The 11,617-nt window shown below is 42.3% G+C and overlaps 1 protein-coding gene across 2 annotated transcripts; it reads right to left on the reverse strand.

Moving 5' to 3' along the window:
* Positions 1-30: 30 nt before the first annotated feature.
* On the reverse strand, positions 31-11,029 carry znf76 (zinc finger protein 76). 2 transcript variants are annotated; one of them, XM_079593822.1, is made up of 13 exons: positions 10,932-11,029; positions 8,941-9,017; positions 6,590-6,673; positions 5,657-5,734; positions 5,450-5,571; positions 5,300-5,368; positions 4,854-4,970; positions 4,113-4,314; positions 1,518-1,697; positions 1,039-1,236; positions 736-944; positions 550-654; positions 31-430 (listed from the first exon to the last, which is right to left on the reverse strand). In XM_079593822.1, the coding sequence occupies exons 1-13, from the start codon at positions 10,949-10,951 to the stop codon at positions 347-349; spliced, it is 1,545 nt and encodes a 514-aa protein (XP_079449948.1). In that variant the 5' UTR covers positions 10,952-11,029; the 3' UTR covers positions 31-346. The 2 variants fall into 2 exon arrangements, with proteins under 2 accessions (XP_079449948.1, XP_079449947.1); XM_079593821.1 differs by having other exon boundaries at positions 137-430; positions 5,450-5,568; positions 10,932-11,026.
* Between the last annotated feature and the right edge of the window lie 588 nt (positions 11,030-11,617).

The raw sequence follows: 11,617 nt of genomic DNA on the forward strand, positions 1-11,617 counted from the left end.
GTGGGATGGTCCTCACATTAAAACACCAAAATTAAAATACGAGGAATTAATTAAATGGCCTTAATTATTTTTGTGACAGCTGATACAATCCTGCACAGCTGTTCACGAATATACAAGAGAAAAACAGTAAGTACTTCCGTTATCATAATGACAATGTATTTTTAATAAAAATAATATTGTTTAATGAGTTGAACAGCTCAAAAAACACATTCCACAAAGACTTACAGCTTAAAGCTTATTTATTAACAAATATACATCTTTATTTTCATCATGTTTAACTTCTACTGGCTCAAAGCAGGTAAAAATAAAAACTAAACATTAAAAAGGCGTCTGTGATTTTCAGCTGTCACTGATCTGAGGTCAGTCCGTTGTGCTGAATCGCTGCTGTTGCCATGGTGATAGCCTCTTCTAATGTCTGCTGATCTTCTAACTGTAACATACAGTTGATTGTTGATATTTTAAGACATTTATTCATACTCAAAACCACTGATGTACATTTAGTTTGAGGTATATTAAGGCAAATTGTAATTATCCATGTTTCGTATTGACCTGTACTGCAATCTGAGTGCCGTTCTCCGTTGCGAGCAGCGCCACCTGTTGGTACGGCGACGAGTTCCCTTCGGTCATGATGCCGTCTGACGTTACTATGGCAACCTGCAGGACGAACGCAAAGACGAGTGAATGACTTAAGCTCCGATAACCATGCAGTACCCGTATCCATCCCATAATACCCACCTGCTGCATCTCTTTGCCGTCTGTAACCATGGTGACGTGCCGCCCGGTGCGGCCCTGTTGCGAAGGGACGGCGATGGTGGTTCCGTCCCGGGTTACCATGGTGACGGCCGTGCCGAGGACCTGCAGGTGTGAGCTGAGGATATCGTCCGTTTCCATGGTAACCTCGCCATCGCGTTCGTTCTGCTCGGACGCCTCGAAAACCTCTGCGTCTACACACACAAAACCGTTCTTTGCAAACTTCTTCTTCACCCCCAAAAAAGTGGCAGAAATCTGAAGTGAGAGAACGCAGAAAGTGTTTCTCACCGTCCTCGGCGGTGTCGAAGTCTCCGTGCGCGGTGCGCTTGTGCATGGCTAGCGTCGACGTCTGGCGGTAGGTCTTCCCGCAGTGGCTGCAGGTGTACGGCTTGCAGTGTGTGTGGACCACGTGATGCTTGTAGAGGCTGGAATACTCCGTGAAACTCTTCCCACAGCCGGGAACCGTACACAGATACGGCTTCTCACCTGAACATCGGTAAAAACGTTTAAAATAATCATATGAATGCACGTAAAATAGAAATCGAAAGATTTAATTAATGAATTTTAATTTTAATTAATAGTTTAAGTGATCAAATCTGCGTGGAGAATGTTTTCGCGAAATTGCGCAAATTTACGTTTTCAATCGTGATGGTATTCAGGAAGCGTGTATCGTGTTATAAATATAAAAATATGATAAAAACTCAAAAGTGCATTTGACACAGGACTAAGAGTAAAGGAAAAGGTCTCTGAGAAGGAGTGTGTGTCACCTGTGTGGATCCTCATGTGGTTCTTGTAGTTGGTGGCGCTGGCGAACGCTCTCCCGCAGGACGGCTCGGGACACAGGTACGGCCGCTCGCCCGTGTGTGTGCGCGTGTGGACCTTGCGGATGTTGGACGTGGTGAAGGAGCGTCCGCAGCCCTCGAACGGGCATTTGAAGGGCTTCTCGCCTGAGAGAGAGAGGGGGGGGAGAGAACGAGAGAGAGAGAGAGAGAGAGAGACCACAGTTGAGGATCTCTGTATTCACTCACTCCAGGGCTGGGGATCGGCCAAAGCTTTCCACCAGCTTTCCTGCGCACGTGTTTCTGCGGCTCGTACCGGTGTGTGTGTGCACGCTTGTTTCTGCGGCTCGTACCGGTGTGTGTGCGCGGCTCGTAGCGGTGTGTCTGGCAGCTCGTAGCGGTGTGTGTGTGTGCGGCTCGTACCGGTGTGTGCGCGCAGCTCGTAGCGGTGTGTGTGTGCGGCTCGTACCGGTGTGTGCGCGCAGCTCGTAGCGGTGTGTGTGTGCGGCTCGTAGCGGTGTGTCTGGCAGCTCGTAGCGGTGTGTGTGTGCGCAGCTCGTAGCGGTGTGTGTGTGCGGCTCGTACCGGTGTGTGTGCGCGGCTCGTAGCGGTGTGTGTGCGCGGCTCGTACCGGTGTGTGTGCGCGGCTCGTACCGGTGTGTGCGCGCAGCTCGTAGCGGTGTGTGCGCGCAGCTCGTAGCGGTGTGTGCGCGCAGCTCGTAGCGGTGTGTGTGTGCGGCTCGTACCGGTGTGTGCGCGCAGCTCGTAGCGGTGTGTGTGTGCAGCTCGTAGCGGTGTGTGTGTGCGCGGCTCGTAGCGGTGTGTGTGCGCGGCTCGTACCGGTGTGTGTGCGCGGCTCGTAGCGGTGTGTGTGCGCGGCTCGTACCGGTGTGTGCGCGCAGCTCGTAGCGGATTGTGTGCGCGGCTCGTAGCGGTGTGTGTGCGCGGCTCGTAGCGGTGTGTCTGGCAGCTCGTAGCGGTGTGTGTGTGCGGCTTGTACCGGTGTGTGTGCGCGGCTCGTAGCGGTGTGTGTGCGCGGCTCGTAGCGGTGTGTGTGCGCGGCTCGTAGCGGTGTGTCTGGCGGCTCGTAGCGGTGTGTGTGCGCGGCTCGTAGCGGTGTGTGTTCGCGGCTCGTAGCGGTGTGTGTGCGCGGCTCGTAGCGGTGTGTGTGCGCGGCTCGTAGCGGTGTGTGTTCGCGGCTCGTAGCGGTGTGTGTGCGCGGCTCGTAGCGGTGTGTGTGCGCGGCTCGTAGCGGTGTGTGTGCGCAGCTCGTAGCGGTGTGTGTGCGGCTCGTAGCGGTGTGTCTGGCAGCTCGTAGCGGTGTGTCTGGCAGCTCGTAGCGGTGTGTGCGCGGCTCGTAGCGGTGTGTGTGCGCGGCTCGTACCGGTGTGTGTGCGCGGCTCGTACCGGTGTGTGTGCGCGGCTCGTAGCGGTGTGTGTGCGCCAGGGTTATAATCGTTAACGAAAACGAACGAAAAAACGAAAACTAGATGGGAAAAAACATTGTCGTTAACTGAAATAAAAATAAAAACGAGGCAAAACAAAAAAACGATAACTAAATAAAACTGTAATGTGTGGTTGACAAAACTAACTAAAATAAAATAAAATTATAGAGTAAATGTCCTTAGTTTTCGTCTTTGTCTTTCCTTCGACGCTTTTTAAAAACACGCAGAGAATTCGCTCAGCTGTGTTTCTTTTCCCTGCTCTCCCTCCGTCTCTCTGTCACTCGCATGCATGCGCGCGACACACACACACAGATCTACATTGGCAGCCCATTTGTCCCATCCTTTTTAAGTTTATATTTTGTTTTATTACATGGCTTGGTTGAATTCCAATGTAGAATGCGGTCTGTTATTTCTTGATAACTGACCGCTGCGGAGTATAACACACCGTTGCCATGAAAAACAGAGCGTTGCTATATGGACTCACAGAATTCTAACCGTAGACGGAGCGCACTATTTTCTTTGGCGGAAGCTTAGCGGAAGCAATACAATCGTAAACTATCAATAAACTCCTTTTTAGATCAATATTTTGTTTCAAAGTAGTGATTTATTTGATAGGTAGCCATGTAATAAGCGGGATAATGTATAGCGAGTCGGTAGTTATTGGGAATACAACCCCTTCAGGCTGCTCAAGATCCCTCTGCTTCGCGTCGGGCTCCCGATTGCAGCCTGTCGGGGTTGTATTCTCAATAACTACCTCCTCGCTATAACGTTACATTATCCCTTACTTATTACATGGCTTGGTTGAATTCCAATGTAGATTGTATGATGTTTTTGTTGAGTTATTATTACACAATACTTTTTCTGACCTTTTTGAATCTTGCCCCTGACAAATAGCCCAGATTACAAAAAATACTAAAACTAATACTAAAACTAATACTAAAACTAAACTAAAACTAAGCATTTTCAAAAAATAAAAACTAAACTAAACTAGCAAACCCACGCTAGAAACTAATTAAAACTAAACTGAATTTGAAAACACAAAGTTAAAACGAAATAAAAATAAAAACTAATGAATAATGCAAAACTATAATAACCCTGGTGTGCGCGGCTCGTACCGGTGTGTGTGCGCGGCTCGTACCGGTGTGTGTGCGCACGTGCTTCTGCAGGTCTCCGGAGGTCTTGAAGGCCTTGTAGCACATGTCCTCGGGGCACTTGTAGGGCTTCTCTCCGGTGTGTGTGCGCAAGTGGCTCTTCAGCCCGTAGCCCGTGGCGAACGCCTTCCCGCAGGACGGCACCTCACACCTGTACGGGCGATCGCCTGTGTGAGAGCGCTCGTGCACCTGCACACACACACACACACACACACACACACACGTACACACACACACGTCTGAGTGCTCAAACAGACCGATCAACCCCACAGCGGGTTTTCTTTTATTAATGGTTAATCAAAAAGCACGTGTAATTAATTGAAATCAGGAAACTTGTTCAGTTTAACAGCAAATTACATTCTTAATGTTTTTTTTTATTAGATTTTTTACCCAGTTCTGTGCTTTCCATTTTATTCCATTTTAATGGTTTAATCAAAAACATATCTAATAAATTGAATGAATAAAAACAACTTAATTTAATAATTTGTAATACAATAATAGTTTTTATTTCAAATGTTTAATGTTGTGTTTTTAAAATTTTCTGGTAAATAAATTAAGCCAAAAAACATTAATTTATCTTTTATTCAAATGAAAATAAAACAATCCCTTTCATTGTTAGCAAACAAGTGCTACAGAACAGAGGTTTCCTGGTAAAATGATCACATGGAAGAGATTTGTTTGAATACTAACTGCATGATAATGAGGAGTGCATTGTGGGAAGGCTGTACCTTGAGGTGGTGAGCTGTGGTGTAGAAGCGTCCGCAGCCGGCGTGTGCACAGCGGAAGCTCTTCTCTCCGACCGGCGGAGCTTTACTGGAGCTCCACACCTTCCCCTCGAACATCAGCTGACACACACACACACACACCAGTCAAAATGGCTGAAAAGCTCAATTCGAATTTCTCGCTTAAATATTAGCAAAATTCGCATTATATCCAAATTCAGTGGAAAAGTGCTGTACTGTCTCCTGTGTCCACAAGAGGGCGCAAGTGCGCAGATATAAACCAGATCAAGCATCGCATCCTTTAATGAACTTTGATTCACTTTTTAAAGTGCATTAACTTTTTGCACATATACGTTTTTTACGCGCGGCCAAGATGGCGCCGGCCGGCTCCGCCCACTCTACGGTGACGTCACACACACTACGCCCAGTTTACACACCGTCTATGGTCGCACCTGTATGCTGGTCTGCTCCCCGTTTGTGTTCTCTGTGTTTTCATCGACCTCGACCTCTGACCCCGTCAGCTGTGCCACATCAAATCAAACATCAGTTAAGCACATCTAAAACGACGGTATGATGTAGCGAGTGTGGTGTCGGCGTCAGACCTTGCTAGCGTAGCTCTCCAGCGCGCCGATGGCGTCGGGGTCCGTGTTCATCTGGTGGTGTATGTACGCGGTGCTGCCGTCCTCCAGCTGGACCGCCTCCACCGCGCCGGGCCCGAACCCTTCTGTCACACACAGGGGTCAGAGGTCAAGCGAGGTCAGAGGTCAAACGCGTTCAGAGATCGTGTACTCGAGTGGTTTGTGCGGCACCTTTAGGTGTGTGGTGAATAAACGCCGTGCTTCCGTCCTCCAGCTGTACGGCCTGACCGTCCTCGAATGCCAGCGACTCTACACACACACACACACACACACACACACACACACACACACACACACACACACACACACACACACGGGTTCATCAGCTGAAGTACTAAAATGGCTAAAACTGAAATAAATATAAATGAATCCTCTGCTCTTTGTGTGTCGGTCAAAAATTAATTCGATTTTTTTTTTTTTATGAAATTAATGTACTATATATTAGTTTGATAATGTTTTCAATAATTTAATATTTTGTATTTTTAGAGGATTTTATGGTACTACATTATATTAACTTAAACTGGTAAATGTTGAACGCTGCAGAGCGACAGACTGGAGACGACACGTGGCAGATTAAACTGAACTGAACAAAGGAAAAAATGTATGTTTATTGTTCTAAACTTTATACTATTTTTATATGAAATATATATTTTCAGAAACACGTTTTACTCTAAAACTGTGAGATAAATCAAAGCCATAAATCTAAACTAGTCGTGTTCCCGATGTGATCTTGATATGTCAGTAAATGATCTCAAAATAAAAATGACAAAATCAATGTTAAAACTAAACACGAATATAAAATACTAATAAATAGTATGTCAATTATTTTATGGTATAGACAATATTGAGAACAATTTAGTTCAGGTTTTTTACTACTACCATTTTAAAATCAAACCTGTTCAAATCCACTAATGCTCTACGAACGAGCCAATAGATCTCTGTATATTACATCAGACCTGACTACTGTGATCACGTGTGTCCTGAGTACGTGTGTCCACTTCACCTCTCGTCTGTAACACTACAGCTTTAGAGTGCAGACTTCTTTTGCATCTTTGTCTCCTAAATGATCAAATAAACATGTCACACACACACACACACACACACCTTTCTGCTGAACGCTGACGTGTTGGATGTACGCGGTGGTGCCGTCCTCCAGCTGAACAGTGTTTCCCTCCACCAGACTCCCGTCTGCAGACACACACACTCAGTTACACACACACACTCACACACACACACACAATCAGTTACACACACACACACACAATCAGTTACACACACACACACACACTCACTCATACACACTTACACACAGTTACACACACACACACAATCAGTTACACACACACACACACACTCACTCATACACACTTACACACAGTTACACACACACACAGTTACACACACTCACAAACACACACACACACAATCAGTTACACACACACACACACTCACTCATACACACTTACACACAGTTACACACACTCACAAACACTCAGTTACTCATACACACACACACACAGTTACACACACTCACTCACAAACACACACACAGTTACACACCATTAGACATTACAATGCTTTTCTTACTCAGTATTTCTGTCTTGTTTCCAAATGTCTAAAAGTTCTTAAATCAAGAAGCATTTACTAGAGGAGTAAACATTATTCTCTTGCTTTCAGAGAAAAATACGGAAAAAAGTTTAGCGAAATAATCTGTAAGTGTGTGTGTGTGTGTCTGTGTGTGAGTATGTCTTAGTGTGTGTGTGTGTGTGTGTGTGTGAGTGTGAGAGAGAGTGTGTGTGTGTGTGTGTGTGTGTGTGTGAGAGTGTGTGTGTGAGAGTGTGTGTGTGTGAGTCTTAGTGTGTGAGTGTGTCTTAGTGTGTGTGTGTGTGTGTGTGTGTGTGTGTGTGAGAGTGTGTGTGTAAAGTAATAATCTTATTTTAATTTTTTTTCTCTGAAAACAAGACAATAATGGTTTACTCCTCTAGTAAAAGCTTTAGATATTTGGACTGGAAACAAGAGAAATACTGAGTAAGAAAAGCATTTTTATTATTAGTTTTCATTCATAATAAATAAAGAAACTGATTTATATTTCAGATTTAGCCATTTTCTAACTAACAAGTTCAAGTTATTTCCAGCAATTTTACATATTGTAAAAAGATTTCCACAATTTTAAGATATTTCCAGCTAACTTATGGAATGTTGATCACAGAATCAAAACAAAAAATAGATTTTTTTTTGGTTAATTAAAATCCCATTTCAACACTATTTTAATTACAATCAAGCAGATTTTCAAGCAATGTGAAAAATTGTAAAGTATGTTATGATCATTTATTGTACTGGGTTTAACTTATACTGATTATAATAAGGGTTGAGCTTTAAGGCTTTAAGGCTTGAATCTATTGTTCCGTTATCCACTTTCAAACGATTGATAATTAACCTACTGTCACACCATTGTTCATGTTAGCATTATCATTTTCCTCCTGTGTAAACTAGAGCAATTATTATTTATCATTTTCTCTCTCTGTACTGTTACTTGTTAATAATGCAAACTGCACTTTACTTTCATATAGTTTATTTACCTAGTACGTTCTTAAGCACTGATTCCTAGGAATTGTCTAGTTATTGTATTTTGATTTATTGTTGTATGATGTGCTTCAACTGAACACTTGTTTGTAACCTGTACTACATTGTCTTGTCTTTTATGTGTAACTTATTGTTGTCTGCACTACGACGCTTTATCTTGGCCAGGTCGCCGTTTTTAATGAGAATGAGTCCTCTATGTGCCTACCTGGTTAAATAAAGGTTAAATAAAAAATAAAATAAAAAAAATAAAACGTAATTTTATTGCTGTAATAAAATTAGATGGAATAGAAAAAAAAATAGAATTACACCCAGTAATTTTAGTACTAAAGTGTCTAAAACTGTCACTGAAATAAATATAAGTTAAAGCTAAATAGAAATATATAAAAAAACGGAAAAAAAACACAAAATTACTAATTACTAATATAAAATATTAATATTTTAAATTAAATATAAATATTATATTTTTTTAATTTTGTAATATTAATACATATTAATAAATACTATTGTATTGTAGTAAAACAATTTGAAGGCATAGACAATATTGCGAATTACAAAACAACCGGTAACGATTTAGTTAACTGTACACTAACACACGTTTAAAATCAGAAGTTTCATCTGTTAAAATGAGTTACACACTACGAACTAACATGAACAACTATTATATATCATAATCATATTACAACTGGTTATAACTGATGTATCCTAAATAACGATAGCTATCATTAACAAATAAGTAAATTCTGTAAAAAATATAATGCTTATAGTTCATGTTAGCTAATCATGAGACATTAATGAAGATAGTGTCACAACTCCGTCACATCTGATGGCTCTGAGCAAGTGATATATTGATCTATATATATATATAGACTCACCGCTGATGGACTGCTGTATGTACGCGGTGGAGCCGTCGCTCAGAGCCACGGCCTGAAGCCCCAAACCCTCCATCATCCTACACACACACACACACACACACACACACACACACACACACACACACTCACGTGTTCAGAACAGGCGAGTGAATAATGCAACGGATGATGCCAGCGCTAGGCTCAGGAGAGTTCGTGTTATATGGGACTCGTGTGTTTATAGCGAAGGTTGATTGACAGTTGTAACCATAGAGATACATAGGCTAGATGTCTTACGGCGGAGTCTCGAACGGCATCACCGGCGGCCATCTTGTCACAGGCAAGCGTTCTGTACGGTGAGTGATCCGCACGAACACAAATACTCTTATCTCGCCGAAATCTTGGCGGATTTACAAACGGTTTGGTTTCTTACAAACGTTATTAACGTGGCTATAATTCTGGCTGCTTGAACATGTTGAAATATATAATATTATAATTATTCATAAGTACATTGTCATAACTAGCCTACATCTCTAATGTTTATAACAAACCAACCCGTTTGAAAATCGGTAGAAAATTGAGCAAGTTATGGTTATTTAAACAGTACATGCACCATTAAAACACAATGTACGAGTGAGCGAGCTGACTGTGACAAGATGGCCGCCGTGTGCGGACGCCGACCTCCATTAGCCAGCAGCGCGGACGAGACAGCTAGCCTTCCTTTATTATATTAGATCTATGGTTGTAACACGTGCACGTCTGTGGACAGAAGACAATAAGACTGGGGGAGTCTGTTTCCGCCACGGAATAAAAAATAAAAATGGTAATTGTGACTCTCCCACTTCAAAAGAGTTCAAAACTGCCGATTGTGAGTTTATATCAAAATTCTGAGGAGAAACAGTCCGAATTGCAGGATATAAACTTCTAATTGCGAGAGAAGAAAAAGTAAAAAATGAGAGATAACAGTTGTAATAATTTTTTTTTTCTGTGCGGAAACACACTTCCGTACAACAGCGTCAAAAATGTTGATTCAGTGTCATTACTGTGTCATTACTCAGTTCTTATGTAAGAGTTAAAAGTCCCCCTTTAAACATCGTTTAATATTGTTTGTGGAGTTATTAATCTGCTTTAACACACACCATGTGTAAGTTCATAAGTGGACAGCATTGCTGAGTATTTTCTGCTTAAAACTGCAGTGAACCAAAGACAGTCTCAAAAACACGGTTTGAAATCGCTGGTGTTTCTGACGTCACACACTACCTTGTAACCAATCAGATCAACGTGTGATCGTCCACCAGTGGATCTCTGAGTGAGTGAGTGGAGGCGGGGCTCATTTTCATATTCACACCACCGCGCATACTAAATGAGGCAAGGGTGTCGAGTTAAATTCTAGATATTTTAAGACATAAAGACTTTTAATATGTAATTTAGGTGATTAAATATGAGTTTTAAGGGATAAAAAAATTTGACTACAGGGGGACTTTTTTCGCGGGCGAAATTCACGTGGTCGCGAGTTCCCCGCGCTGTAATTCGTCGCGTTGAACACACTTTTTTTGTTTTTGCTGTTACAATAACTCAAGCAGACATTTTGCATTTTTTCCAAAATATGTTTAACCATGTTTGAGCTGCTGCACAAAACACTACAAAAGCCGTGTACTATGGTAACACCATGGTGTGTTAGAGGAACCCGGTGCACCAAGTGAATAACTTTGAATATGAATACGGTGATAATTCAGTATTGTGGTTCAAGCGTCCAGCATTTTATCAGATGTTGTTATTATTACAGTACTTTTGTAAGTGTTTATAGTCCGCTTGAACACGGACACGCGCACCGCCGCAGGCCTCGTGTTACACACATTTACAGTCACTCGTACACGCGCGTAAACACACATATATACGGTTAGAGCGCCAGAATAATGTAAAAAATGTCTGAGTGTGTGTGTGCAGCGCTGCTGTGTCCTCCACTATCCCATCATTCTCTCTGGAGCAGCAGCAGCGCAGGCTGGGATACTCACCACCGCCAGCGGCCCGACATGCACCGCGACACACGGCAGCGCGGCCCGCGCGATCAGTGCTACGGTGGCTGCAGTGCGTATGTCCTCCGGCAGGCGGCGCTGCACTTCCGCAAACCCGTTTAAAAAAGATAAACAAATAATTATACGGTTTATAAATTATTTTATTTCGATAAATAACTTTCTAACCTTATTCCAAGAAACTTATACAATTAAAAAGAAATTGAAAAAGATAAAATAATATAGTATTGAAAAAATAATAAGTACACTAAACCGCACAATATCAAAGCGGTTTGTATTGCAGACGCTAGAGTAAAAATAAAATAAATGTATTTATTAAAATAATAAAGTTAAGTGTAGGAAAGGGTTTTAAATATCATAAATATGTGTTTCTTAAGTGTTGTAACAATTGTTTTTGTAATGATTCATGTACTATTTTCCTATTTCTGTTAACGGATATGGAGTTTTTCCACAGATAATAAATACTAAAAATATATTATACTTCAAATAATATAATAAATTGTAGGATTTATGTAAGATGAATGTTCAGTCCGAAGTATTTAGCACATAATTCTAGTGAAATGTATAAATAACGGATTCAATGTTTGAGCCAAAGCGCGCCCCCTGCTGTCCTCAGTGAGAATTACGTCACATCCTCCTCCAGCTTCCGGCTTCTTTGTGTCTCTGCT

Source organism: Phoxinus phoxinus (assembly GCF_949152265.1).
Source record: "Phoxinus phoxinus genome assembly, chromosome: 20".
NCBI lineage: Eukaryota > Metazoa > Chordata > Actinopteri > Cypriniformes > Leuciscidae > Phoxinus > Phoxinus phoxinus.

What these genes read in the sequence shown, in the direction of transcription:
- znf76 (XM_079593822.1), bottom strand. Translation starts at nt 10,951, where the DNA reads ATGTCGGGCCGCTGGCGGTG. An exon ending in TATTCACCACACACCTAAAG is followed by an intron (nt 5,572 to 5,656) that starts GTGCCGCACAAA and finishes TGTGTGTGACAG; the next exon opens with AAGGGTTCGGGCCCGGCGCG. An exon ending in GGGAGCAGACCAGCATACAG is followed by an intron (nt 4,971 to 5,299) that starts GTGCGACCATAG and finishes TGTGTGTGTCAG; the next exon opens with CTGATGTTCGAGGGGAAGGT.